We start from the raw sequence: 27583 nt of genomic DNA on the forward strand, positions 1-27583 counted from the left end.
GCAAACATTCCAAGATTTTGCTTCAGCAGTATCTGGAGAACCACCCCATAATGCTTTAGTTTGAGGATGGTCATAATATTAAACAAAATGAATAAATAGAAGATTTACAATAAGTGGTATGCAGAAAAAAAGGTATTTACAGTAACCTGACCAGTGTCACAGGAAATGTCCTCTATCAGCAACAGTACCACGCAAAAGCACGTCTAACCCCAGACCCCGTGAAACGCATCGGTGAGCACCCATTTATGCTAGTTCACCTACCGTTCACAGTTCTGATCACCATAATTATGACTGAAATATCCTACAATTCTTACAAGCCTCAACTATATATCAGCTTTGCAGTTTTACAGCATTTTGCCTCCTGTAACAAAACAGATGAAATTTCTTGGGAAGAGGAACGTAATGCTTATTCTTGTTTATTTATTCTTAATATTATTTTTAAAATTCTGCATGTGATCTGAGATCCGGTGATATAGCTGATGACAAAACTGAGCTACACATACAAGGTCTTCCAAATTCCCTTTGTTACCATTGCTATGTGTTTATTTTTAAAAAAAAGAAAAAAAGAAGTGTGTTTTACAGCCCTGCAGCACACTGCATGACTGTTTCAGGTGTTACTGTTGACTACTGCGATATAACCAATCAGCAGGACACTTCAACAGTCTGAAGTAAGGTTAACATACTTACTGTTTTTTCAAACTATTGCAGGCTTAAGGTAAGAGCAGCCCACAAATACCAAAATCTGTTTAAACACCAAAAATGATATACACAAAGATGAATGCCCAGTGCTTAGCATTTGGAGATCTGAGTCGTTCATTCCGATGAATCAGTGATATTTATACCTCACAATTCAAATCTAGTTATAAAGCACACCCACCCGTTTTTTGATGATACCAAAAGATCACATTAATAAAAATACACTTTATATATAATAAAATGGTACAAAAAAAGTTTCCACTATTCACACATACAGTATAATCACTTATAATAAAGACTGTACAGTCCCCATGTTAGAGACTTTATCAGTAGTTTTGTTTTGGGTCAAATCGGCAAAAAGGATTCAGTAATATCAGAAAAGTAGAATAAGAGCAATAAATGAAAAAGCCAGACAATGATTTTTGAAGTTGAAGGCTCAATGATCTATTTTGCCATGAGTTTGACCTGTGATACTTTATGTGCCTTGTCCAATTCAGCATCATGTGGCAATGTTTCTTCTGCCACAAAACCTTGTCAGTGTGCTGACATAAATGCCATAAATAATCTCAAAATAAAATACAGCCACTATTTTTGACAGCCTTTCACTGTTCTCCAGTTTATCCAGGCTGAAGAAAGGGGGGAAAAAATGGGACATTATCTTCTCCAAAAGGGGCCATGAAATACTTTGAGGAGTTCCGTTAGATGAGGCTCTGGATGAATGTTGGAAGACAGCAAGAATTTATAAGTCTATTCCGCTCATCAGGTCTCAGATGTCTCTTTTCAAGTCAGTCTCACACAGCTAACAGCTAAAGTCCTGTGGGTGTTTGACAGTGGTGGTCTTGTCTCATCTGCCAGTTTTCTGTCTTGTGAGACTGCAGTTGGCAGGAAAGAACCATGGGATCATCGGTGAAGGCTGGAGACTCCCAGCCCTGTCTGTCAGGGTAGAATTAGGACGAAGGGCAGAAACCGGGGGAGGGGGGCCCTTAACAGAGGAGTGGGGTAAGGGGTGGGGTGGGGCATCAGCAAGGATGAGTGACAGATCTAGATCATCCTGGAAAAGAGCTCAAGAGAGGTGAAGATGGAAGCACAGTGATGTCAGAAAAGCAGCTAAAGACTGATCCGTACTGACCTACAAAAGGAGCTAGGGAAATAAGGAATTACGATGGTGCATCCATCAATCTGTTTGTTTGGGGGTATGAAGAGGTGTTCTGTAGAAAGAGTTATATGGCTAAAACAATAAAATGTTTCTTTCTCCTTTAACTGTGCAATTGAGCCACCACTCTTTATAGAGCTGTCTACGTCACACACCTCCACCCCCCTGTTCCTCCACCTGCAGTTCCTCTCCTCAGCCCACACTGGTCCTCTACAGGTTCTCCCCTGGCTGGTACTGTGGCTCGGTGGAGGTGAAGTAGTCCTCCAGGAAGCCCTGCAAGTACTCAAAGGTGGGCCGCTCCTCAGGCTCTTTCCTCCAGCAGGTAAGCATGAGTTCATGCAGAGAGTCTGGGCACTCGGGCGGACACGGCATCCTGTAGCCGCGCTCCACTTGGTCAAGCACCTCCCGGTTCACCATCCCTGAGAGCAACAACAGAAGAGACAGGTTGTGAGGGGATACAGGGAACAATGTGGCTACCACAGAGTTTCCACTTCCAAAGGGAGTAAAAACTGCTTAATTGGAATGGCAATTAATTAATAACTAATAACGAGCAATTAATGGCTACTATTAATGGCTACTAATGGCTAATATGAGAAATGCATACGTCTTCCACTCAAGAAACCAAAAAGTGATCAAGTCTACAGTTACATACAATTTGCTGATATATGTATGGTCTGAGACTCAAAGTTGGGCCCCATTCTTCAACATCACTTTAATGAAATATGTAAAACTATTCCCTTGGAAAAAAACGTACCTGGATATGGCACCCTGCCTTTAGTAGCTAGCTCGGTCAGTAAAACCCCAAAAGACCAAACATCTGACTTGATGGTGAAACGACCATAAAGAGCAGCCTCCGGTGCAGTCCACTTTATTGGAAACTTTGCCCCTGTCACAAGGAGGAGATGCCAATATGCATGCCAAGAAGAACAATTACGTACAACATGTTTCAGAAATTCCCATGGGCTGAAGAGACAGAAACAGAGAGAGAGAGAGAGAGAGAGAGAGAGAGAGAGAGACACACACACACACTCACTACCCTTTCTTGTGGTGCTCACCCTGTCTGGCAGTGTATTCGTTGTCCTCTATGAGGCGTGCCAGGCCGAAGTCTGCCACTTTACACACCAGGTTGTCTCCTACCAGGATGTTGGCAGCCCTGAGGTCTCGGTGCACGTAGTTCATTCTCTCCACGTACGCCATGCCTGAAGCGATCTGAGGATGATGTAACCACAGACAGAGCGTACCGAACACACTGAGTTTACCATGCACCCTGAACACACCACACTATTCCTGTGGCTATCTATGTCAGGCCCACATTTCAGCACACATCACAGTAATGGGGTATCGGTTAACATGCAATTATTTATAAGCAGCTGTTGGGCCAACAGGAAGAGCAACATATTGATTCGGTGATTTGTTAATTGTAACAAATGCGGTTCAAGAATCACGCACCTGGGCAGCCATGTCAACCAGCTGGGGCAATCGCAGCATCTTACCCATGTCCCCTTTCAAAAAGTCAAGCAGACTTCCTGTGTTGAACCAGATCAAAACATGGCATCGGTCCCATGCTTACCTTTACGCAACTTACAACACACACTTAAGTCATTTTACAGTTAAATTAGCTTCTGTTCATGTGCGCTCAGTGTAAAACAGATTAAGCATAGTTGGGTTTAACCACGGCAGTGCAGTGGGAAGGTGAGAAAGCTCCCCGGTTTGGATCACCTTGGCCCATGTACTCTGTGACGATGTAGATGGGTTCCTCTGACACCACAGCGTACAGCTGAACCAGTTTCTCATGTCGCAGTTTCTTCATGACCTGGGCCTCCTGCAGAAAGGCCTCAGGGGACATGGTGCCCGGCTTCAGGGTCTTTATGGCCACACGTGTCGTCCCATTCCAAGTGCCTGACCAGAACATGAGTTGTGGGGCGTTGGAGGGTAGCGAGGGGGATGTTTGGTTGCCATATTTTGTGGAATATTGCATTAGGCCTAGTGCTACAGATAATTATGAGTGCACATGTTAAATAATGTGCTAATCTAAATCTGACAGTCATGGATTTCGGTTGTACACTTGCTTACACAGAATAACCAGAAAATAGGCTGTATGGTGAAACTGCATCTCTTGACTGACCTTGCAGTGGCTATATGATGAGATTGTGTTCTTACCCATCCAGACCTCTCCGAAGCAGCCCTGACCCAGTTTCACATCCAGCCGCAAGGACTCACGGGGGATCTCCCAGGCATCTCGAGCCAAGCCCTGAGTCTGGGGCTTCAGCACTGGGCACACCTCCGTCAGACTGTGACACAAGCCATCAGCATGCTCTGGGGGGAAAAGGAAGGTTTGGTTGAGTTTATCCTAACGTCAGCCTGATCATCTTCATCTTGGACACGGCATGTGTCCAAGACAGACAAATGGAGCATTTTCAACAATTTGTTTGCAACTTTTCATACATTTCATCATTTATCATCAGCACCTGACATTGTGCAGTCAAGCAAGATTCTATTCATGTCACTATGTTCCTCTAACGGACCACATCTGACAGAGTCGCATCACCCCCCCCCCCCCCACACAAATAGAAGCGCCCAACTTCCCACAGTCCCCAGACTTTCAGTGCTGGGAGGCGCTGACTCACTGCGGTAGTGGCCAACCAGCTGCTGCAGGTTGATGAACTGCGTACGGGACGTGATATAGAAGCCGCCACTGTCCAGCTTGCGGATCTTGTAATGCTTCACGTTCAGCCCCTTCACATTGTCGCAGTCGAGTACAGATAGACAGTAAGCACCTGGAGGAGGAAGGGAGACAGGAACGATACAGACATGAGACACAACATCTGCAATTCCACACAGGCAGAAAACCAGTTGGGTTTTAATGAGAACAATGAAGCCCAAACACTTAATACTATGAGACTGCTAGGACCTGTTGACAAATAAAAAAAGGCACTTGTTATATGCTTAACAAAATGTTGTATAGGTTACAAAGTACTTGAACAATAACACAACGTGTATTGCTCTAAAAAAAACCTTAAAAAAAACCAGCAGAGGGCAGTGTTCCAACAATGACATTCTTTATCTTTGTGTACCAGACCACATACACTGGCTCAGCCACTCCCATGGGTTATGCTTTCATGACACTTGCCTGATTTTAATTCCCTGAATATGTCCCTATCTATTTCTTACTCAATCATACCCTTTCTCTCTCTCTGTCTTTCTCTCTCTCTCCCCCTCTCCCTCTCCTGCTCCCAATCCCTCTCTCTTTGAGGGTATAAACTGGGAGACATGGTTGCTGGCTATAATGACCGCTATGTGATGACCTACTTCTGTCTCTCACTTCCTGCACTATGTCCCCTCCTTCACCTTGAACATTCCCCCACCTACTCCTGTTTCTACACACCCACACACCCAAACACACCTCCACACACCTACACGAGTAGAGTCAAACAGAATTATGCAATCTTGTTGTGAATATGCATTCATGGGAACCGTTGCCCCTAGCATCCGTGACTTCTTCAACAAGGAGAACAAAGCTTTGTTTTAACCTGTGTGGCATGCAGCAAGGCAAGTGTCCTCATTCAGCCTATATTTAAACACCATCCGAGCACCATTGATTCTTGCTTCTAGTTTTATGTTCTGAAATGGTTAGAAGTGTGTGACGTTTGTGATAAAACATTCCCTGAATGTTTATTCACCTTTGGTGGTCTCACTCTCCCGAACCAGGAAAGTTCCCCTTCTGTTCTCAAGATTCAAGAGCAAACGTTCAGAGTCCCTGCGGGTTATTTTCCCAAAGTACCACCTAGGGCAACGGGGGGGAGAGAGAATTTTATGTACAAAATAAACAACATGAGATTAAATGTGGAGGATCTGTGTGCATCCAAGCATCGCAGAGTAGCAGAGCAGACTAGCCAGTTTTATGCAGCACCTAGAACAGACCAGAAGAGCAGGAAACTGCTCAGTCTGCTTAGTCACCGGGCTTTACCTTTTTTCCACAGTCAGTCTGAGGTGACTGGCAAGACACAGGTGGAAAAAGCGAGACCTTACAGCCAATGAAATGCTGACTTTATCTAAGCACATTTGTGTGAGTGGCACATACCAGAAATGTAAGGGGCAAAGTGGACGAATACCAGCACTTTTGCACAGTCGAGTGCAATCCTCTGCAGATGGAATACGATGTAGACGGTTCAAGCTCCACAACGGAACGCTCAAGCCCTCGATTTAATAATTTAGGATGCTTTGAAAACTTTGCGAAGTTAAAGCAGTTAATGCATGGTGAAGCAGGTTCAGCTTCCTCCACAACAGGAGTGGCTAGAGGAAGCATGTGGTTTCAGTCAGTGCAATGTGAAATGAGTTAACTGGAGAGGATGAGGCATATATCTGCTCTTGGAATCCATATGTTTTGCTTTTTTTTGCTAATAAATCCATGACATTAATCTAGTAATTATGCACTTTGGTCTCCCTGAAGTTATGAACATCAATATTCGTCATGTGAGATCAGAGAAAAGCCGGATAACTCTGTGTTTGAGTATATATATATATATATATGTGTGTGTGTGTATGTGTGTGTGTGTGTGTGTGTGTGTATGTGTATGTGTGTGTGTGTGTATGCGTGTGTGCGTATGTGTGTGTGTGTGTGTGTGTGTGTGCGTATGTGTGTGTGTGTGTGTGTGTATGCGTGTGTGCGTATGTGTGTGTGTGTGTGTGTGTGTGCGTATGTGTGTGTGTGTGTGTGTGCGTATGTGTGTGTGTGTGTGCGTATGTGTGTGTGTGTGTGCGTATGTGTGTGTGTGTGCGTGTGTGCGTGTGTGTATGTGTATGCGTATGTGTGTGCGTGTGTGTGTGTGGAGAAAAAAGGCAAGTAAGCTTGGGACACTGACTAATGGACGAGTGGGTGGTGAGGACGTCGCCTTCAGGTTGAACTCTGTCATAAAGAAGGATGTGACGGCTCATGAAGAAAAAAAAACACAAGACAAGCCTTCACGGAGAGAAGTAATATGTGCAGGTCAAAATGAGACATTCAGCGGAATAAAGCCTCAAAACAGACTAGAGAAGGGAGATGACAAACAATGATGGGGAATATAAGGAACTAGGGGAAAAAAGCAGGCAGGAGCAGGCACCAAGAACCTAAAAGGGGGCAGTACAGGAGGAGAGAGGATAGGAGAGAGGGAGAAAATGGCCTTTACTCTTCAGCCTGGATGGAGTCCGATGGCGCAACGTAGTTGCTGGGGATGTAGCCACTTTGTCCTGTGGTCAGTGAGCGGGCCAGCCACCAGTCTCCCTCCCTACAAGGAGATCACGTGCACGCGCACACACACACACACACACACACACACACACACACACACACACAGTTGTAGATTTTACAGGGTTACTCAATTTCACTTTCTTTACTCTTTGCTAAGCTCTGAATTCTTTATTGCTGGTTCACAGTTTGAGGTTCATGGATTTTAACACCATTGAGTGGCCTCATGAAACTTAACATCTGAAATGAGCTACGAAATGTCTATCAGTCTCTGCAGTTGCTGAGTAGACAGGCTCTAACAGCCTCACTGAGTTGAATCACTGACCCTTTCACTCCTCCACCCCTTTACTGAAGCAATAATGCTGGCATCTTAATACCGCCCAGACATGCTGACTCAACACACAACCTCCCAAACTCAGAGCTAGCTCCCACTGCCTCCTTACAACACTGCCGTTACCCCGTAAACACTGAGGGAGGCCACACGTCTATACACTCATAACCCACCAGCAGTATTCATTCACAGCATGCCATGTGAAAGACATTAATACATGAATTATTTATAGTAGGATATTGACACGGTTAATCTTTATGACATGGGGATATGAAGCAACAATGACAGACAAATACAGTGATGGATCCCACGCAATGATTGTGCTGAATATAAATGGGGCTCGACAAAAGAAAAGAGGTGGTCAAAAATGAGGAAAAAAAAGAAAACTTGGGATTGCAAGTGAGCAAATGTAAATGAAATTAGCACAATGAAGGCTGGAGCAGAGAGTGGACTTGAAGGACAAAATGATAATGACAGCGCCTGGTCCAGTTTTCCAGGAGAAGGGAATTCTCCAACACTCTCCGGAAGCCTAGACAGATCTCTGGTGGACAGGCAAATATGGCGGAACAACGTGGGAGGCGTGTGCACGAAGGCCATGAGGGTGGCAGGTGACAGAAGAGGACAGTGTTCACTAACCTGCAGTTCAGCTTTCTCCTATATTACACAGCGACCGCATGTGAGAGGAGACACACAGGAAAGAGGCATGGAAAGGGTTCAAAGGGTTAAAAACACAGACAGCAGGAATTAGAGCAAAAGCCACAGACAAAACCCTGAGACTTTAAGTACAATAACTGATTCAACTCATGGATACATTACAGCTCGTATTTAGCATATTTGGGGGAAAAATGATGTCTATGGAAAATGTGATGACACCTTTTTTTTTTTGTATTTATACTTGGTTTAACCCAGTACTGAATCTGAGAGTCAGAAGGGACATAATTAACAATCCATTTCTTTCTCTTATCGAAGCCTTTGAATGGGGTCATCTTTGAATGGGGAGGGGTAATGGTTGGAGTGGTACTCAAAGTAGTATTTTATGCTGCCCTTCTACTGATTTCATATTAACCATGAACAAAAAACCCTTAGCCCTGCGTCTTTTCTCTTGAATGCAGGGCTACACTGCAGAGGGTGCTCTTTTCTAACGACGGCACCACACACCCCTCGCAGGAAGTGATCGTCGGCAGCATAAAGGCAGAGAGAGCGTACCCTCACGCCCCAAGACTGGAAGAGAAGGCAAAGACACAGCTGAGCTTTAGTGAGCAGGAGGCTCAAAAAAGGAGTGGGAAAAAAAAGATATCCCAGAAATCCAGAGCCTTCAGAGGGGAGCCTGTTCCTATGGTTACCAGTAATGGAAGGGGGTGCTATGTGCTCTTTGGTGGCCCAGCAGTCAGTGCACACAGCCAGAACCCAGACAGGCAAGGTGTGTGTGTGTGCGTGCGCACGCGTGTATGTATGTGTGTATGCACACATAGGGGTAAAGGTGGGTATGTTGATGTTTGCCTCGAGGGGTACATCCAGTGCACAACAGACAACAGAGCATGAGCATGTATTTTTTGATGGGGAGGGAGGTGTGCATAAGCGTGTATGTGTGAGGCTGTGCATGTGCTTTCTCACGTGTTGTTGACGATTTGAAGCCGCTCCCCCTTCCTGAATGACAGATCGGTGGCAGTGCGTGACTCATAGTCATACAATGCCACAAACGTAGTCACGCCCCCTGTAGGAAGAAGCGATAGACCAATCTCAAGCACCTTAGATTTCAACAATACTTTTTAATTATGTAACATTTTGTCTCCACATTAGAAGTCTCACGTCCTACTATTCTGTAATAGATGGTTCTATTTAAAATTCCCCTTTGGTTGTGAGAGAAACACCCACACAGAGTCTTGACAAACATTCTTCAGCTGCTTCTGAAGCTCACACGCTAGCCCTTGTAGGCCCTCAGGTGTTTGCCGAGGCAAGCAGATGGAGCTGTTCCTACCTGCTGCCAGCGCGCTCCAGTGGGGGGAGGTGCCACTGTTCATGGAGGAGTCCACTCCTCCGAACGGGGTCAGCTCGCTGCTATTGGCGATGGGTTGGACGCTGCGCTGCGTGCTCTCCCCTGCCTGGTTTCGGATGGGCGTGAGGGCTTGCTGGGATGGACTGAGGTGGTGCCCTCCGGTGCTTCCCCCCCCGCCACACGGCCCCATGCTTCCATCCATGCTGCGGGAGCGCGGGCCCAGCTCTCTGGGCTTACTCTTTGTTGCCCCCATGGCCTTAGTCTGCAGAGGAAGCACATGCATGAAATAACACACTAGTGAAACATGCTAGTGAAAAACATAGGATCTGCTTATATATGATGCAGAATATAACTGCAGTAATATATTTGTTATAGGTTTAGAAGCACTTGTTCTAAATAACAGCCATGTTATCTGTGCCATCTTTATTGCAGATGTGTTTCACAAAGCAGACCTTTTTCCAGATTTTGTCAATAACATTTTGTTAAAGTCGTCAGATATATGTTTGAGAAAACCTGGTTCTAATACCATTAGTACAGGATGCAATTTGAATGATTTATGCATTACTCCCTTAAAATGTATACCATATACCATACCTGCTATGTAGAAATATGGTAGCATTCCTTTTAAAGTGTACAAATTAATATTGATAGCACTTTAAAAATAGTCATGTGTACTTTGAAATTTACTTGTGAAACAACAAAAAAAAACGACATCCGTTATGAAACAGTCCATCCAACATTCCAAACAAACCATTGCTAGAATAACGAATGAACATTCAGTGTACATACAACATTTCAAGCTAAGGCTATAAAAGGACATAGGGAAAGATAAGAAACTAAAGGGACATGGTGTGCATTTGTGTGTGTGACCTCTAGCGGTTCCGGGTTGCACCCAATCCATTCCACAGTGAGCCCTGCCATACAGTAAGAGCCGACAGCTGCTTCCCTTCACACAACGTTGACAGCTGCTGCAATCAGATCCTCACACTGTTCTCCTCCTCCTTCATACAGACACACCCCTTGATGTGTGCGTTCCTTCACATTATAAAACTGCCTGCTACACAATCTGCAGACACATACACATGCACCCACACATGCGCACACGCCCCCACATCGTCTGGCCCCTCACTTCGTTTTCCCCGGTCTCCTCACTCAGGCAGTGTTCATCACTTGCTGTCACTTCAAGTGCCTGCTTGCCAGAGGTTCTGAAGTCCCAGGAGGCGAGAGACACTATTCCTCAAACCACTGGCTGAGTGGCAGTTCCGTGCTCTGTGCCTTCTTCTAGCTCTTATTGGAAATGCTGCAGGCCCTGCCAACTGGAACTAATGCCAGCGAAGCAGTGTGAACATGGGGTCAGGGCACAGCTACTGGGCTCTGCTCACACAGCAAGTTATTCACCCAGACAAATGGAAAAGCTGCTTTCAGATTCACGGTTTAACTTTGTATTATGGACCAACCACAGTGGGTTTTTTTTCCCCCTATTGACTACCATTCTGCTTTAAGTACTGTTTACTTGTTTGGAATAACCTATAAATTATACAAATACATTTATCCTGAAATTTACCTGGGTTACATGTGAGTTAGTTACACAAAGATGCAAATACAGTAGCTAAACATAGAATAGGTAAAAATACTATCAGTTCTTTAATAAGTCTCACAAAGCATTCTCCTTCAAAGTTGTAAAGTATCTTCTAATGAAACAGCAAGTTTACGGCTCTACTAATTTCAGTGGACACTGATTGGCAATTTAGTTCAGTATGTCCTCAGTTCAAGCTACTTTTAACCATATCAGTCTGGGTCACAGCATATCTTAAGGGCATTTCCCCCTAATTATTCCCAAAAAAGGTGTCTAGACTTTAATCTGCAGTTTTCTAAACACAGCAATTGATTATTTAACTGTAAGTATGTAAGGACAGTAACACATCACAAGTGGAGGGAAAAAAAAAAAAACAACAACAACAACAAAAAACCACAATGGCTAATCAGTATTTTTAATCAACCATACGCTCAGCATCTTAATAATTCATCGACTGTGTGATCTCACTGGAATATTTGCATGTGCACTGTACTGAGAGAAATACCACCAGTATAAGTCACAAAGCAGCTGCAGTCTGGTGTAGCACTGCTGTCTTCGTCAGGAGCAGATCCAGATACGCCAGGGGCAGTTCTGGATAATTGAAGAGCGGCTCCTGCCCGACATTCCCATTCATAAGTATAGGCATCATTACACGGAAGCGCTTTGGTTCTCGTCTGCAGCGGCTGCCGGGACGGACCTTCATGTTATGTGGAGGGCATGACATGGCACAGCCAGCCAAGTCGATTGTGACATTAGAGGGTCGATCAGAACATGCATTACTTGCACAGAACTTAACATTAAACAGAGCGGGGGGGGGGGGGGGGGGGGTGTTTGCACATGAGTGAACGGCGCTAAATGGGACAGTCTCCAGTGTCAAAATGGCCTCTGTCTGCACAGTCTTAGATGGAATTAAGCTTAGCATCAAGCTTACTATGGCACTTTTCCTACACTAGGAGTTCTTCTATGAATGCATTTCACTCAATTGCTTTCAATTTCGGCAAGGGGATCGTTACTTTAATCCACACCTCTATTCGGGTCTAATCAATCTCCCGCTTTGCACATGCAGGGCTGATTTGTGTGCCTCTAATCTGAGTACAAGCTAGAGTGGCGTCCCATATTCCTGCTTTAATCAGCTTCTGGTTACTAAGTGCTTAAGGAAGTTAGTTATTTGAGAGCAGCGGTCTTACACAGCTTTATCCAAGTGACTCACTGTGTGAGGCCATGATAATAATTCTGCTGACCCAGCATTTCTGGAAATCATTAAAGAGCAATAAGTTTTATTCCTGAGCAAGTTCCTGCCACATGCAGCCTCTCACCAGCACTAAATGATGAGAAGTCAGGTAACCCAGAGAAGAGTGCAAAGGACCGTTGGGAAATTGCATAGGAAATCAGAGCCATGGCTTTGGGTCGGGGCAGGGCCCCCATTCCGTATGGGAGCGCTCTGGGAGACGAGAATGCAGGGCCTCCACTGTCGACTTCCAGCTGAAGAGATTCCTGCAGATCAGATGCACTACTGGCATGGATCGCCTGTCAGCCAGCTGGAGCTTCGTGGCTCCAGGCTCCAATTTCTCGGGGGGGGATGTAGAGTGGGGACTCTGGGCGAGAGGGGGCATGTTTTTCAGGCACCGTGACAGGCAGCCGTCAGGTTGGAGCTCCAGGCTAGGACAAATGGGAGGGGGAGGGGGCTCGGAGGCTCCAAGGGTCGTCTGTGCAGTAGAGAGCAGCTGGAACAGACTTACTCGGCTAGCTGCTGCATTTCGATGCACAGACGCTTATTCATACACACATGGACGGAGTGTGACATGCATGGACAAAGAAGACAGTCATGCCAAAACACAAAGGAACACAACCACACAGACAAGCTATGGCCTTGTGTGTGCGCGCGTGCGTGCGTATAGGAAATACCCAAGCATGTACACATGCATGCACACATCTCCTGTAACCATCAGCTGAGCTGCTAGGTCATTTCCATTCCCAGGGAGCACACGTACAGTCATACTGATAAATATGCAAGTTGCTCTGGATAAGGGAGTTTTCCAAGTACCATAAATGCATTTCTGCTACCATATCATTCATAAATAAATAAATAAATAAAAAACCACCACACATTTCTGTTTCTCTGAATGCCTGTTTTTCTGAGACACTGTTACTGCTTCAGATTTGTATGTCCTCCATGGATTGTTAAAGATGATTAATGATACTGGCAGGACTAGTAAACAACATTATTTTTGTACTCTACTAGTGAATTTAACAGTATATTCGATGTCATAAAATTTGGTACCTTATGCATATGTAAATATAGACAACACCACTGATAGATAGTAAACAACATTCTGGAACATGAGCTCTCTATGAAGCAGAATATTCTTTTCATAAATTTCAACCTTGAAGGCCAAGTGACCTACATCTCTCATAATCCAAGTCAAAACTATTTCCATTGCCCTCCTCAAAATCTAGTCTGAACTGGGGGACATCACCACAGTTCTCTTCCTTCTGCTCTGTGGCAGGTGCACAATAGGTCCGCTCTTTAAATCTGACCCCTACCGGACTGAAGACCAGAAGCAAATCCACCAAACCACACAGAAAGGACAGAGACCTGCATTCTGAGCACAGCTGCAGCTAGTAGCTAAAGCTAACTGGCTGGTTAGCACCTGCTCAGAGCACCGTTGGTCAGAGGCCAGGCATGGGTGTGGATTTGCTTAATTATTCAAGAGATGAGCCGGAGGATTATAAATCCCATAATTCCCAAGATCTTTAGTAAAGTAATTTCAGCTGAACTGAGTCTAGCAGGATTTCTTCTAGTTTGTTTGTTTGTCTGTTTTTTTCCAAATGAAGGTTTTTGCTTTTGCAATTTATGATGTAGCTGCACACAACAGTGATACAACACATGAAAAAGTCTTAATGTTACAAGATGACATTTGTCAAAGTTCAACTAACAGATTGTCACGTTTTTATGCATTCACTTCTCAGAAAAGCTCTTTTCCTTCTCACACTTAGCAATTCAGAGATGGCGGAGGGTTTGGTTGATTGGTATTTCAATATGAGCAGATTAACGCAAAGTGAACCCAACCCCTAAACCATATGTCAGGTTGATCAAGGTAGTTCTTGCAATGGGGGGAAAAAAAAGCATGTCTTTCTACAATGCTGTTCAAGTGCTTTTTTTTTTTTTTTTTTTTTTTTTTTTTAAAGGTGTTTCACACCCACCCACGCACGGATCCACCCAAACCTAAAAGCCAACATGAGAGAGAGCTGCAGCCCATAAATCAAAACCAAAAAGGTCCATTCGGACTCCATTAGCTTGAGTGCACCGTGAGGCCTGTGGCATTCTGAGTAGAGCAGACCACCTCCACTCCTCTCCCAGCTTCTACACCCAACCAGGGCAGCAGTTACTGGGATGCTGGGGATAGCCATCTCATCTTTCTTGCATCTGCATGGGCCAACATCAAACGTTTTGCTGGACGTGGATACGCTCCCGCAGTACAGTCTGTCCGGTGGTGGCTGCCTTGGAGGAAACACATGGATGAAAATGTTTTCCAGAGTCCCGTGCTGCGTTACAGTGGAACGGAAGGGGTGGTGCGTTCTGACAGGGAGAATGAAACAGCAGCGTGCAGTTGGCGAGCTGGGCCTGTTACATTACTCAGTGTTTAGCCTAGAGTGGCACTCTAGTTGGTCTTACCCATATCGGGGCTAAAAGGATGGAATATGCTGTACAAACACACAGACACATAGAATGGAGGAGATGAGTAATGATATGACGAAGCTTACAGGTCATCAGGTCTAGTCTATGTGTTGACCATTATGCAAACCGTTGTTGCAGACTACTAAATGGATATTAGCAGTTAAAACTAAGGGCAAGTGCATGGACATGAGGGCATCTTATCTTGAAGCGCTGGCCGTAATGACATGGAGGGAGAGTAGGGACCGTTCATTGTGCATCGCTGCACATCAATCTAATCCAAGATCATGTTCTTAAGCAAGCTCATCCACATCATTTCCTTAATCACACACAGTGAGGCTGTGATGACATTCCATCTAGGGTTCGCTAAGCAATACGAGGGCAAAACCATCTGATGACGGAATCCAGCACTCAGACACAAGCTCTGACCATTATGCATCCAGTCCAGCCTGCTTAGAGTGTGTGTGCAGGGACAGGGGATGGTAAACACCCAGCATGTTATGTGCATAACATCATGATACTGGAGTCATTGTGATATGAGGTGATATACACAAGAACATGATTTCATTCATAAATTTAAAAAACTGCACATGTATACTGAAAAAACACTCATGTCCATTTCATTTTTTTTAATCATTTCATTGTTATACAGCAATTTGAAACAGTTGCAATGTGCTCTAGAAATAAGTGTTACTTACTATATTGACCAGCCAACAGAAACGCTTTTGAGTTAAAAAGAGAACAATAATAACCCCTCTAAACATTAATACAGGAACTAGCGCATCGATGCATGGTTCATCACTTTAAATGTGATATCATTAGCAGAATTTATTTTAAAAATCTTCCATTTGTGAGGGCTGATTCAAGTTACACTGGTGTGATCTTGCACTTGGTATACCACAATTAACACCTACTATCCGTATATAGTGCCATTTGATCATGCTTCACCAATGCTCTTCATGATAGAGTCCTTCCAAATAGCACTAAAAGGAGACTCTGCTGTTGACAACCCTATCCATGTCCCACTCGCTGTGGACAGATGGTTTGCGATCAAGGTGTATTTACATTGTCACCCAAGGAAACGCGGTAGAGTATGACTCCGGCTACATGTTTACACTACACACTGGCTCTCCACAGCAGCGTCAAAACAAACACGTCAGTGACGGGGACCAGGTCCATGCGGACTCAAATGTCAGGCACCTTTTAGTCAAACATTAATCTGAGGCAGAAGATAAATGTTGTAAGAAAGTAAAGTCGTGACGCAAACCTGGTCTTTTAAGGCAGCAACTAAATAGCCTGCACTGTAACGTTAATCTCCTAGGTTTCTATGTATCTGGCAGCACAGAGAATGCAAACTAAATGGCAGTGTAGTGTTGAACATAAGTGACGGCTCATGTTAAAATCACGACGATGTGCGTTGCTGCTTAAAAGCGCTGCACAAACATTGACCCGACGTGAACCGAACGTCATTCATTTTTGGTGCAATGACGCTACAGGCAGCGCAATGCAGATTACAGCAGCGTCTGTGTGGCCGGCCAAAAGCCGAACTCTTCGACCTACAAGGACAGCTGTGCCGAGAGGCGCCGGAGTCAATATTTACTACGGCTGACAGAAGCGGGTCAGGGGTCAACACGGACGCATTCCTGGAGCCGAAGGGAGGGGAGGTCCCGGGCTTTGGGAGGTAAAGGCGAGATCGCGGTAAATGCTCAAGCTCCCTGGTCGCGGACGGAGACATTGTTTAGCACTGTTTGAAATACACGAGGGGAGGTTGCCGTCAAGCACTAGAAGACCTGGAGGTCTCGCAATGCAGTGCGCACATTCTTGGCTCACTGCATTAATAGAGGGTTATAAAGACCGATTCATTATCTTACCTTTTCAAACGCATTTTCTCCTTTCAAACATGTACAATTTACAACTAAATGATGATTTAAGATGCTTTCACATTAGACCAACTATGAAACCATCACAGATCTCATCATAAAAAAAATTCCATGGCAAATATTGTCTGCGTAGCTTAAGCAGCTAGTGTGCCCATCAGTAAACAGTTCCAAGGGTTCATCCAGCATGCTCCAACTCAGTGAGTCGCACACATATTACTGCATTTGCAAGTAAATGAATGCATCTCAAATCGCTCACTCACGCGAGCCTGTTCTTACCCCACCCTTCCAACACCGCGTGCCTCAGCCATAGTGCAAATCACAGCAATCGATTTGATCAATGGAAAGAAGTGAGATGCAACATTTTCATCCTTGATGTATGCAAATGTGATGGTATGTAATTCAAGGCAGAACATGAAAGGGTAGCACCCTTTAACACCAGATGTCGGAAAGGGATGACAACAAGACCCACATTTAAACCTTGTACTCCTGGGAAATTAGGATGGGTTACATCACTGAATGGCTAAATACCCTGTGGGTGAACATTCAGATTTAGATGTTTGGAGTTCTGCCTAAGAGACTCCTAAAATGTGACTTGATCTTCATCTAAATCAAAGCATGTCAGTGCACCTATCTACATCTGTCAGGGAGTTAATACCAAAGACATCAGGGTGCATTACAAGCTGAAAGAACACTCAATGGCTAACTGGGCTTGCATTTGCTAAACAGTAGCAAACTATATCAAATTCAACTGTGAGTACATGATGGTTTTATAATTCCCTGCCCCTTACATAAAGCCACTTTACATCCTAAATTAATAATTTTTTTCCTTGACTTTTGGTGAAGTCACAAATAAAAGCAAATTCTTTGGCATCAATAGTGCAATATTCAGGTCGTGGTCATGCATTTCAGGTTTTCATTGTGTGATTACAGCAATGTGGCACACAAAAAAAACCCTCGATAAGGTTAAGGCCAACATTTAAATGACCTTGGGACCCATCATGGTTTGAGAGGTCTGTCTGGAAAATGCACTCCTCCTGTTGTGGAATAAAAGGGAGGTGAAGATCCTGATTCATATGTACCAAAGGACTCACTACACTAGCTGGCTGTAAGTCTGTTATACCAAGATGCAATGAAATCTCGAATTAAATTCAGATGTCTGAAGAAAACAAAAATACCTTAACACAAATCTAACTTTGTTGTAGACAGACCTTTAACAGACAGGTGTAATGAAGCGTTTATGGTAAGTTTTGCATTCCAGAACATCTTCGGCGGTGACTTTGTCCTGATGTACAGGATGTCAAAATGATCAGAGACAAACCTCCCTGGCCTCACACCAAATTAGTTACCTGTATGACCTAGTAAAGAGCAGCACTTCGGCATAATCCGGCTAATAATAAACGGCCTGGTTTATTGCAGTCCGTTACTTAAAAAGCTGTGTTAGTCAGACGCACTCGTAAAAGTCCCCTGCTATCATCTGTAAATAATCATTCTGCCACTGTTCCTCTTCCTCATCTAAATATGGTCATGACATGTTCAGAGACTGCTGATCAGTGGTCATATGGTTTTTTGGTTTTTTGTTTTTTTTTTGGGAGGGGGAGGGGGGTGATAAATGGAGAAACGAAAGATAATCCCCACAGTTTTGCCTTCTGCTTTTCTTAAGTTCTCCCTGAATCCCCACTGAATATTTCCCAGGGGTAGGTGGGGAAGGAAGCAAAAATATGACAGCCAGTGAAAGTACTAACGCTTTAAATGGTTACAAATATAAGTATGTTGATGTGCAATATATACATTATTCATTCTTGCCTTCTTATTCATTCTTTCCTTCTCTGCTTTTATGTAAATGCTAAACATTTTGCAATGAAGGCATAGGAATTATACTGTCAGAAGCTGAGTGCAACTGAAAACACGGAGCCCAGATAGTCCATTACATTTACTGAAATGGCATGAAGAAAAAAAGAGACCCTCTGATACAGATGACTCACTAATGGATACAGTTTTTCAACATTATGAACTTGCAAAATGGTGAAAAGTATAGCCCAGTTTTCCCTGTGTGTGTGTTTATATGTGTGTGTGTGTGTGTGTGTGTGTGTATGTGTATGTGTCTGTGTGTGTATGGTGTGCGCACAAGCATGAGGGCCAGGCACACTGAGATGGAGAATGACTCAACTCCAGCTCAGGAATGTCGAGCTGGCCGAAAAAGACGAGTCCTGACATCTCTTGCGTACCCCCCCACAGCAGCTGATATGGCAGCAGTGTGCTGGGGCACCTTGCACCAGACTGGGCTGCAGGGCGTGCATTCTTCCCATGAACGCTCCTCCTTGGCACCTCCCGTCAGCAAGTAACAAACATACCACGCCTCATGCTCTCGAGCGCAATGCAAACAGCAAAAGCATATGGACAGGCCACTCACTGATGCTAGTGCTCCAGTCATCACTCACATTCCTGAATCAAGCCATGAGAGCATGAGTGCTCACAGACGCAGAGGCTGAGACTCAACCGATTTCCGGACATCGTCAAGGAAACAATATTCATCTGTGACTCAAAATAGAAGAGGAAATTAAGCGGATCTTCCCTGGATTGAGTCTACATATAGTATATTAAATCTTAGAGGCAAACAGCAAGAGATATGGACATGGAATTCATGCAGGTTTGCTTTTAACCTGCTCAGACATGAGTGTACTTTGATTGAGTAATAACCTTACCAGCCAAGCAGAGGTGTGAAATGCTTACAGCGTGCACATAAAAACAGACAGATGTGCGGAAGCCACTACAGGTATAGAAATGGAACTGATTTAGGAGCATCTCATGCAGGCAGCACAGCAGGGGGAGGAAGGATAGCTGACATAGACTGACCATGTGGTACAGCCAAAGCGTATCCGTGTTCTCCTGAGCTTGTCCGTCCTGAAGGAGAAGCAAGAACCAAAAGCTAGAACATACAACAATGCCCCGACACGCAAGGAACACGCAATAGCACCGCACCCAGCAGCGCTTTCTAGAGGGACGGACAGTACAGCCACAGCAATAATCAGGCAAACTGCTTACACAAAAGCATCAAACTACGGTCCATCAGTGGAATGGGCCAATATAAAAATGGGACCAGGCAAATACACAAATGATGTCCAATCACGCAATGTCACCACACTCAACTGCCTCATGGCCCCAGTATTTCCATTCCAGAGATTAGAGTGCCCACCAAATGGCAACTCGATTTCCATCGTCGTTCGGGGTGTTTTTTGAATATGTAAATGACCTTGCGATTCACCAGTGTCCAGCTTTCCTCAAGCTGATGTCTTAATGATGGATTTAGTTATACCAGAGAAAAACCATTACGGAAAGAGCTAGCAGGTATATAGAGAGATCCAAAATTGTAGTGGAGTACACAAGGTTTCCAGAGAAATAGGACATTTTGGACAGAGGTCCATATCATTTGCTTTCAGTACAAATCACATAATCAGCATAACAGTTTGGATGAAAGGTTTAATATTTGAAAAGACTGAATTTGGTACTGCTGAAAGGCAAGTAAGTACATATCTGAAATTGACCGTCAATTCCTTAGTACAAAAGTCCGTCTCGGGTGTGTTACCGACTCTGAAGTTAGGCACTTGCACAGAATCAGGTAAACCCTAACAAAAAAGAAATACCAACCCATGCTTCAGAAACATTTTATAACCTTTGGTTTAAATGTTTGTGGACAAAAATTCATACTGCAGCAGGATAATAACCCAAAAACACACCTCAAAGCTTTGCAACAACTACTAGAAGACTGAAGATTAAGGAGTGCTGACTCATGTACTTTTCTTCACAGTCACCTGACCTAAACACCACTGAGCACACACACACACTCACACACTCACACACACACACACACACAATCATAATCATACATAGTGCATATCCTGCTATGTTACAGCTTTTCCAAAGATGGCTCTTCATGATGTGGAACTGGGACAACCTAACATACAGCAGCGGTGCCCCACTAAAAAAAGGATTAGGAAAGGATAAAAATCCTTAAGTATAATGGTAATTCCATCAAGCTGCAAGAAGGTCTACTAACAATCCAGATTTAATATGTTCAAGTGAAGCACCCTTGATAGTGTTTTGTAGACCAACTACAGACCAAACTGTCACATCACCATTCTGATTGACTTCTATATTCCTGGGTTTTCCAAAAGGATTTTCAGCTGTCTAATAATCTATGGAGTAGTACGTAAGTAGTAAGGTAATAAGGCAATATGTAAGCTGTAAACATCTATTGTACAGTATATCTGTATTTAGAACTTATGGACACAACACCATTACAACTGCAGAAAATGATTGTTTTACAACCTTCAGCATATTCTAATGTATTTAGCACATGTTATCTGGTCTGGAAGTTCAAATACATTTTGAATCTTACATAATGCATATTGAAAACTGGCGGCAGTCCCCACAAAAATTAACTACATTGTTTTCTTCAATACTGTCTTGCTTTTGCTAGTTTATAGGTAGGACATCTACTCTGTAGATGTACCTACAAACTTAATCATTTTTCCACTGATTTCATGTTCTAGACGTTAACTGACTAGGGTAATATGTCTTCTCTGCACTTGTTCTCTTTTATGAATTACCTGTTTAAATAATAATTACAAAAACATAGGTGATGTCTGGATTTCTTGTGCAAGTATGCATATATAATGCATATATATTCATTTATTCTGCATTCAAGCATATGCATAAACAGTATTTACAAGTGCGTTTACGACATAAATGAATTAGGCCAAGGAGACTAGTAAAAGGTTGGTTGTATATACAGGATGACCTGACTTTCAATGTATCCTGCAAAACTCATAACTTTGAATTTATTTGAACTCAATAACTAACTCAAGGGTTCATATTTCTGTAGGGCTGTAAAACAGGAAGAATACATCCCTGTTGCACTAAATGCCATTTGCCCATTTTTCATGTCACCCTGGGGCAGGAGAGGTAGGAAAAAAAAAAACCATGCTCAAAGAAAGGAGAGAACAGTAGAGGAATTGAGATGAGATGTAGAGCATCTGTGGCCCCTCTCCTCTGCCGAGCTGACAGGAAGTGGCCTGAACTCTGAGAAGACAGAGTCACACTGTGTTCCTTAGAATGAATCGATGTCACGGCATCCATTCAAATGGCTCAAGTACGTCTTACAGATGCAGGACGTCAGATAAGAGCTCTGGCCAGTGTGAAAGGGCTTTTTTTTGTGAAGACCCTAAGCAAGCTAATTAAACAACCTCTCATTCTGCAAAGGCAAGCACATTCACACTGATTTCCGATTAGTAGTTAACCAGATATTCTTACTTGGCAGATACATGGGCACATTTAATGTTGTCTTCACCAGTGACTGCTAAGGACAATCGGTGCGCAGCATGCAGAACCAGCACAGTGAATGGCAAAGCACTCTGCTCAGGCTGAAAACCACATTCAAAAGTACTGACATCATTGCCTAATACAAATGCCCCTGGAAACATGCTTAGAACAGGACTGAAAGTGACCATAACCTGTGGCCACACAGCATCCAGGAAGAGAAGAAAAAGAAATGGCGTCACTGTGTACCGTGAAAACAGGTGGCTTTTCCCCAGTCAGACAAGCGTCCTTGAAAATCACAGGGAACTAATTAGGAGAAGAAGTGGGCCAGTGTGGCAGAATATGATGAGGCAGTTACACACAGCACCAGAAGTGAGGTGCCGACACACTGAAATGTTTAATGAGTTCTGTGGGAGGCCACAGCGATCCTCTCCTCAAAAGCAGGTGTCCATTGGGAATCGCAAAATTCATGGACAAAGCGAATGTCATTCTGTGTTGTAATAGTTAAAGGCTTTTGTCTGTTAAGCATCCATCACATCAGGGATCAGTGTACACTTCACGATGCATCAGAGAGTTCAGGCAGCAACAGACCTTTATGTTGAGCAATAGGTCATTACGTTCTTCATCACCACACCCATACATCAAGGCAATCAAAATGTTTTCAAACAGTTATTAGTATGGCATTCACTGAGGTAGACAGTTTCAAGTTTCAAGCAAAGTTTACTCACAGGCAACCTATTGATGTCTAGTATTCAAGACATATACTGACACAAATCTGAAACTCTCGTTAATGAATGATGTAAATGGCTCCAGTCTTCGCCATTTGGAATCCTTTTGAAAACTATATAATTTGGTCATATGGGGTAGTTCATACATTTCAGCAACCTATCTCAAACTGATTCCCTGGGGGAGTCTGGGCTCTGATTTTCCGTTGGGTGCTCTCTCTCTTTCTCTCTCTCTCTCTCAAGAGAGACTCACATTTCAAAAGATGAAGCCACTTTTAATGATGTGCCAGATCTCAAACCAGTTCAGGGAAACAACAAAGTCATTGACAGCACAGCGCAAAGCCCAGTGTATGAGTCCACACGGATAGAGAGTTCCAGTGTGCCACAGTGGACCAAGGCACCAGTGCATCGGCATGCTACCAATTAACAGGAATTGTGCCTTCCAGTGCTGCTTTGCCAGTGATCTAATTTTGAGTCATTTGCGTAATCTATCATAATTGTGCATCATATTCGCTCTGAGGCCTTTGCACAATTTTGAGATGTATAAAGTCCACTTGATAGGCTTATTGCTCCCATTTTGACATATCCACAGTGATACTGTATAAAGGTTTTAATAAATTTCAAAATGTCAAGTGTGTGCCGGAAAAAACACAAAGATGGCAATCTAAATCAATGACTTTGACTCCAGGGTGCCCTAGTTAACTGTACTACAAAGGGATGATAATCGTTGGTTTAGGCAATTTTCGTTATCGGTTTCTTTAAAAACAAAACCTGGACATAGAATTTAGATGCTCATTAAAAATATTCCTTTTAAATCCACCCATGCAGCTCTGCTTCTATATGCATTGTGAACTGAAATGCTGACCTTTGCAGGCATGTATGTGAATGTGATGCGAGAGCAGATGTGAAGAGACTCCCAGTTGGAGCAGAAAGGGATTGGGTCTGGCTGGCAAATGAATGTTCCCACGCTGAAATGTGTGCCTGAGCGTGCTTGTTTTTCAGGAGGGGGTCAAAGCATACCAGCATCTTAATGCCTCTGGGGGTTTTGTTGTTGTTTTTTGTTTGTTTGTTTTTTGCAACTGCTAAACACATTGTTTGGGGGGGTTGCAATAAATAAACATATGGGACATATGCATGCAGAAACACCACATGCAAACAAAACACAGACATAACCTGTTTGACATGCGCAGTCTAAAATCTGGTCAGAATTCATACTGGATTAAAATTGACATTCAACCATTAAAATTGCCCCAGTAAAGGACAGATAAAGAACATGGCACTAAACGCAAAAAAAAAAAAAAAAAAAAAAGGAGACGATTGTAAATTGGCAAGCACACAAACAGTTGGGGGAGGGAGGGAGGGAGGGGCAGCCCCAAAAAAGGGAAGAGCATAAACCTGCTGGAGTTTGGCTAGCAACAACAAACTGCTTGGTTTTACTGTATCTGCAGTGACTGTGCCACTGCAGATCCCTACAGACAACAACCCAGCCTAGGGGGAGATCCTACAATGCAAGATAAAACTAAGCATCAGGGACATGGTTGTGCAGGTGTGTGTGTGTGTATACAGACAGTGGGAATATAAATGTCTCTTGCATTATCTTGCATGATAATAACAGTAGATAAATATTTGACAGCATACAGCTAAGATAAGAAAACACATTATTGATCCCGAAGGAAATTCCAACTGCATGCAAAGTTCCAGAGGGTAGGCTATTTATTACCAATTAAAAGAGGTAGTCGTAGTTTTCTAATTACTGCGCTAATATTCAATTGATCTAGTCATCCAACAATAAAATAACATGCTCATTCTGACTGTACATTCTTCCAAAAGAAAGGTAATATGAAGCGATGACCCTGACACTGTTCGACTCACTGGTTTAGTTCTTAAGGCCAGCTAAACTCTTCTGCAGAATAAAAGGACAGTTCAAATTTGTCATTTTAATTGATTTAAGTGGTTCAACAAATTGGGAGAAAATAAAAAACAACTAATCTTGATTTTGGACAAACAAAAGCAAAGCCTACCTCTAGAGTCTTTCATCTAGCAGAAATGCAGTTTTTCCATACTGGAAAATCCCTCATCCATAACGGTCTGCTAAGGAAAACCCCTTGTAGATCAAAGTTATTCCAGTTTTCCCGTTTAGTTAAGAGTTAAGGTTTTTACTATAAAAAAAAACAACTCTCGGTTTTGTAGTGATAAAAAGAAAGCTTGTACAAATGCCTTAGGAAAACCAAAAATACTGTAAAATTATCAGTCTGACATGAACCAACGCATTCGATTTCCAGATTTTAAGGATCTTTAAAAATAGAAAAACAGCGCCTCGGGGAAATCGCAATGTTGAGCATTTTGAGTCATTATGAGTGGGAGAAACATAATCCCGAGTGTATAACACCCGCAGACAGCAACGCAGGAGAGTAAGTTGGTGCACAGACGGATGAGTCTGGATGGCTCACAGACTTTCTTATGGGCAAGAAGCATTAGTTCCTTACCGGTAATACAATAAGAACAATATTTCACATACGGATGGAAAACCAAAAATGAAACCAGAAAGGTTTCTACTCTGCTAGTCTACACAAAATGAACCAGATTGGCTGCGTTGGTGTTCCTGCACAGGATTTTAGGGGGTTTGATTATGAACTCGCACATTAGTCTAATTGTGATTGTATGTATGTTTCTTGAGCCATGCGACAATGAGTACCTTAGTCAATAACAACCTGGATCTATGCAGGCATTGCTGTGCTGGTACAATTTCATCTGATCAATTGCTGTTACCTACTAGAGGTTTTGTTAAAGTAGCTAGCTACATAATCTTGGTTCCCCCATCAAAACACGATACAAAATAGCGATTATACTCACCCCGGCGTTTCTCCTTTGTTGAACGGGTGTGTTGATTCACTTATAGTAGGGGCAGAAACAGTTTAACTCAGATTCCCATTGTCAAAAATCTACTCTGAAAACGGATATTAAACAACGCTCGTTTATAAGGATAACCGACGCGGTGAGAAATCCATACAGTGTATTGGAGGGGCGGGTTAGTGAGGTCATGTCGGGGATTGCCTGAGAATCCGCGTAGCATACATCCTAAATGTGACAATATTTTGCAATAAAGGGGCAGTCCATTGTTTAACAATGAAAATGTTACCAAAAAGAACCATGAGAATGCTAATGCGTAAAAACGCTCCTAGGCTCACCAGCGTTGATGAGGAACAACGTTAAGACAACGGGAAATCAAATCCATTCTTCCAATGAGCAAATCTGGCGGAAGAGAAAGAGTAGGGTGTGTGGTAATTTGACATAAGAAGAGCGATGTGCTGTATCTCATTGGTGTGTTCACCTCTCATTGGTGTGTTCCTTCTAGCAACTAGAGGGGGCGAAAGAACAACTCGGTCCTGTCTGCACGAACTGGCGAGGAGAGATGGATTTCTCAAATCCATTGTTTCACTAATCAGATTATTTTAAACAGTTATGGTCTTGTTTAAATTGCATTGAATATTGTATTAATATTGAAATAGGCTACTAAAACCACATATTATCTAGTCTATGTAGTGTTTAAAATTGTTTTTGTTTTGTTTTTTACTTTAAAAGTATTGTGACAATTCATTTTATGCTAAAGATGTTCTGTCTGGAAGAGGGTTTTATGTATATCTGTTAAAATAAATATAAATTATTTTATTTTTTCATCAATTATTCCAGGCTTTTATAAGAGATAAGAAAATGGGCAGGAATGCATATGGGTGTACAGTACCCACTGAACACTTCTAAGAACTATTCTGACAGCAGAAACTGGACTCATACCAGGTAAGGTCAAGCAAGTCCATTTTCAGTCAGGCTTGACAAGAGTGCGAATTACACCCAAGCACTTAGACTGAAAACAAACAAACAAACAAAAACAGATGTTCATTAGTCGCTTCCTAAAGCTTCTAGTCTTTACCAGCGGGGGGGTGGTTGTCTCCACAGATTTTTGCCTGCCACATATGCCAGATACATAATAACTATAATCAATAAATATTCGTATTTGTGAACAATAAAAAGACCTGGCTGCTTCCCACAGGATAAAGAACCGCTGCTCCATACCTGGAAAATGACAAGCTCTTGGAAGGGACCAGTGGGCAACATTGGGACAAAAAGGTCTTTTGAAAGTCTATTGGAAATGTGATGCTGGGCAGTTTGAGGGAACTAACAAAGATGTAATGAACATATTAGAAGTAAAATAAATAAATAAATGCACTGGATGAACAGGTGAATTCATTCACCTATCTCATGAACAGGTACTTCATTTACTAAAGTGCAGCTTCTAAACTGAACATAATCAACGTTCTCTTTGGTAGCTATAATTTAAACATTTAAACATTTGTAGTGTGATTGGCTGTTTAGGTAGTTTTCATAGGAAATAAACGATTTGTTCTTGCACCCTCTCCTGGTGTGAACAAGTAATTGCTTTAGCTGGCAAATTACCAGCACACACCACTAATGAGCTGTAACTGCTGCTGGAAGAAACCCTGTCTCTTTTCATTGATGAGCAGAGAACACCATGTCACATTGGATAAGATATTCATGACTACAGCAGGACTTTAAGGTAACCGGGACACCTATTGCTGTAACTAGGGCACTCCAACGTCATACTGACTTCTGTGGGACAGCTCAAGATGAAGGCAGTGGTGCCTCCTCCCTGAAATAGGCTCAGCGTTAAATGTGCTCTGTTATTCATAAGTCTTTTATGTAAGTTTCTCAACATTGTCCTTGAGGTCCACCAGACCGTCCACAATTTTGCTCTAAACAAACTCCTAGGATGCCTGTACCAGGTATCTTAGTCGCTTGATTTCAGATTGATAGCTTCTTTGTCACATTTTGTGAGCAACATTTTTCCCCTTGGCTTCACTACATACCAGACTGATGACAAAGTCCATTTCATGCTGCGATGAGAAGAGGAGCGGGTTTCCCAGTCCGCATGCCGGCGCTGCACGTGTAACAAGCATGGTCGATACTCACTGCTCTTAGGCCACCTCAGGC

The 27583-nt window shown here is 43.1% G+C and overlaps 1 protein-coding gene and 1 long non-coding RNA gene across 6 annotated transcripts; one reads left to right on the forward strand and one right to left on the reverse strand.

Moving 5' to 3' along the window:
* Positions 1-901: 901 nt before the first annotated feature.
* On the reverse strand, positions 902-25869 carry src (SRC proto-oncogene, non-receptor tyrosine kinase). Of its 5 annotated transcripts, none has more exons than XM_027008301.3 (13): positions 25430-25869; positions 9386-9665; positions 9022-9121; positions 8044-8061; positions 7018-7116; positions 5530-5633; positions 4477-4626; positions 4010-4165; positions 3569-3748; positions 3299-3375; positions 2905-3058; positions 2604-2735; positions 902-2268 (listed from the first exon to the last, which is right to left on the reverse strand). In XM_027008301.3, the coding sequence occupies exons 2-13, from the start codon at positions 9654-9656 to the stop codon at positions 2060-2062; spliced, it is 1650 nt and encodes a 549-aa protein (XP_026864102.2). In that variant the 5' UTR covers positions 9657-9665; positions 25430-25869; the 3' UTR covers positions 902-2059. The 5 variants fall into 5 exon arrangements, with proteins under 5 accessions (XP_026864102.2, XP_081560295.1, XP_081560294.1 ...); XM_081704169.1 differs by having other exon boundaries at positions 25765-25830; XM_081704168.1 differs by lacking the exon at positions 25430-25869 and adding an exon at positions 24598-24941.
* On the forward strand, positions 23912-26952 carry LOC145652788 (uncharacterized). Its single transcript, XR_014119041.1, has 3 exons — positions 23912-24122; positions 26267-26371; positions 26625-26952. It is a non-coding gene; the product is annotated as an uncharacterized LOC145652788 (long non-coding RNA).
* The last annotated feature ends 631 nt before the right edge of the window (positions 26953-27583 follow it).

This window comes from Electrophorus electricus, chromosome 21 (assembly GCF_041902795.1).
Source record: "Electrophorus electricus isolate QZ-2024a chromosome 21, ASM4190279v1, whole genome shotgun sequence".
Classification (NCBI taxonomy): domain Eukaryota; kingdom Metazoa; phylum Chordata; class Actinopteri; order Gymnotiformes; family Gymnotidae; genus Electrophorus; species Electrophorus electricus.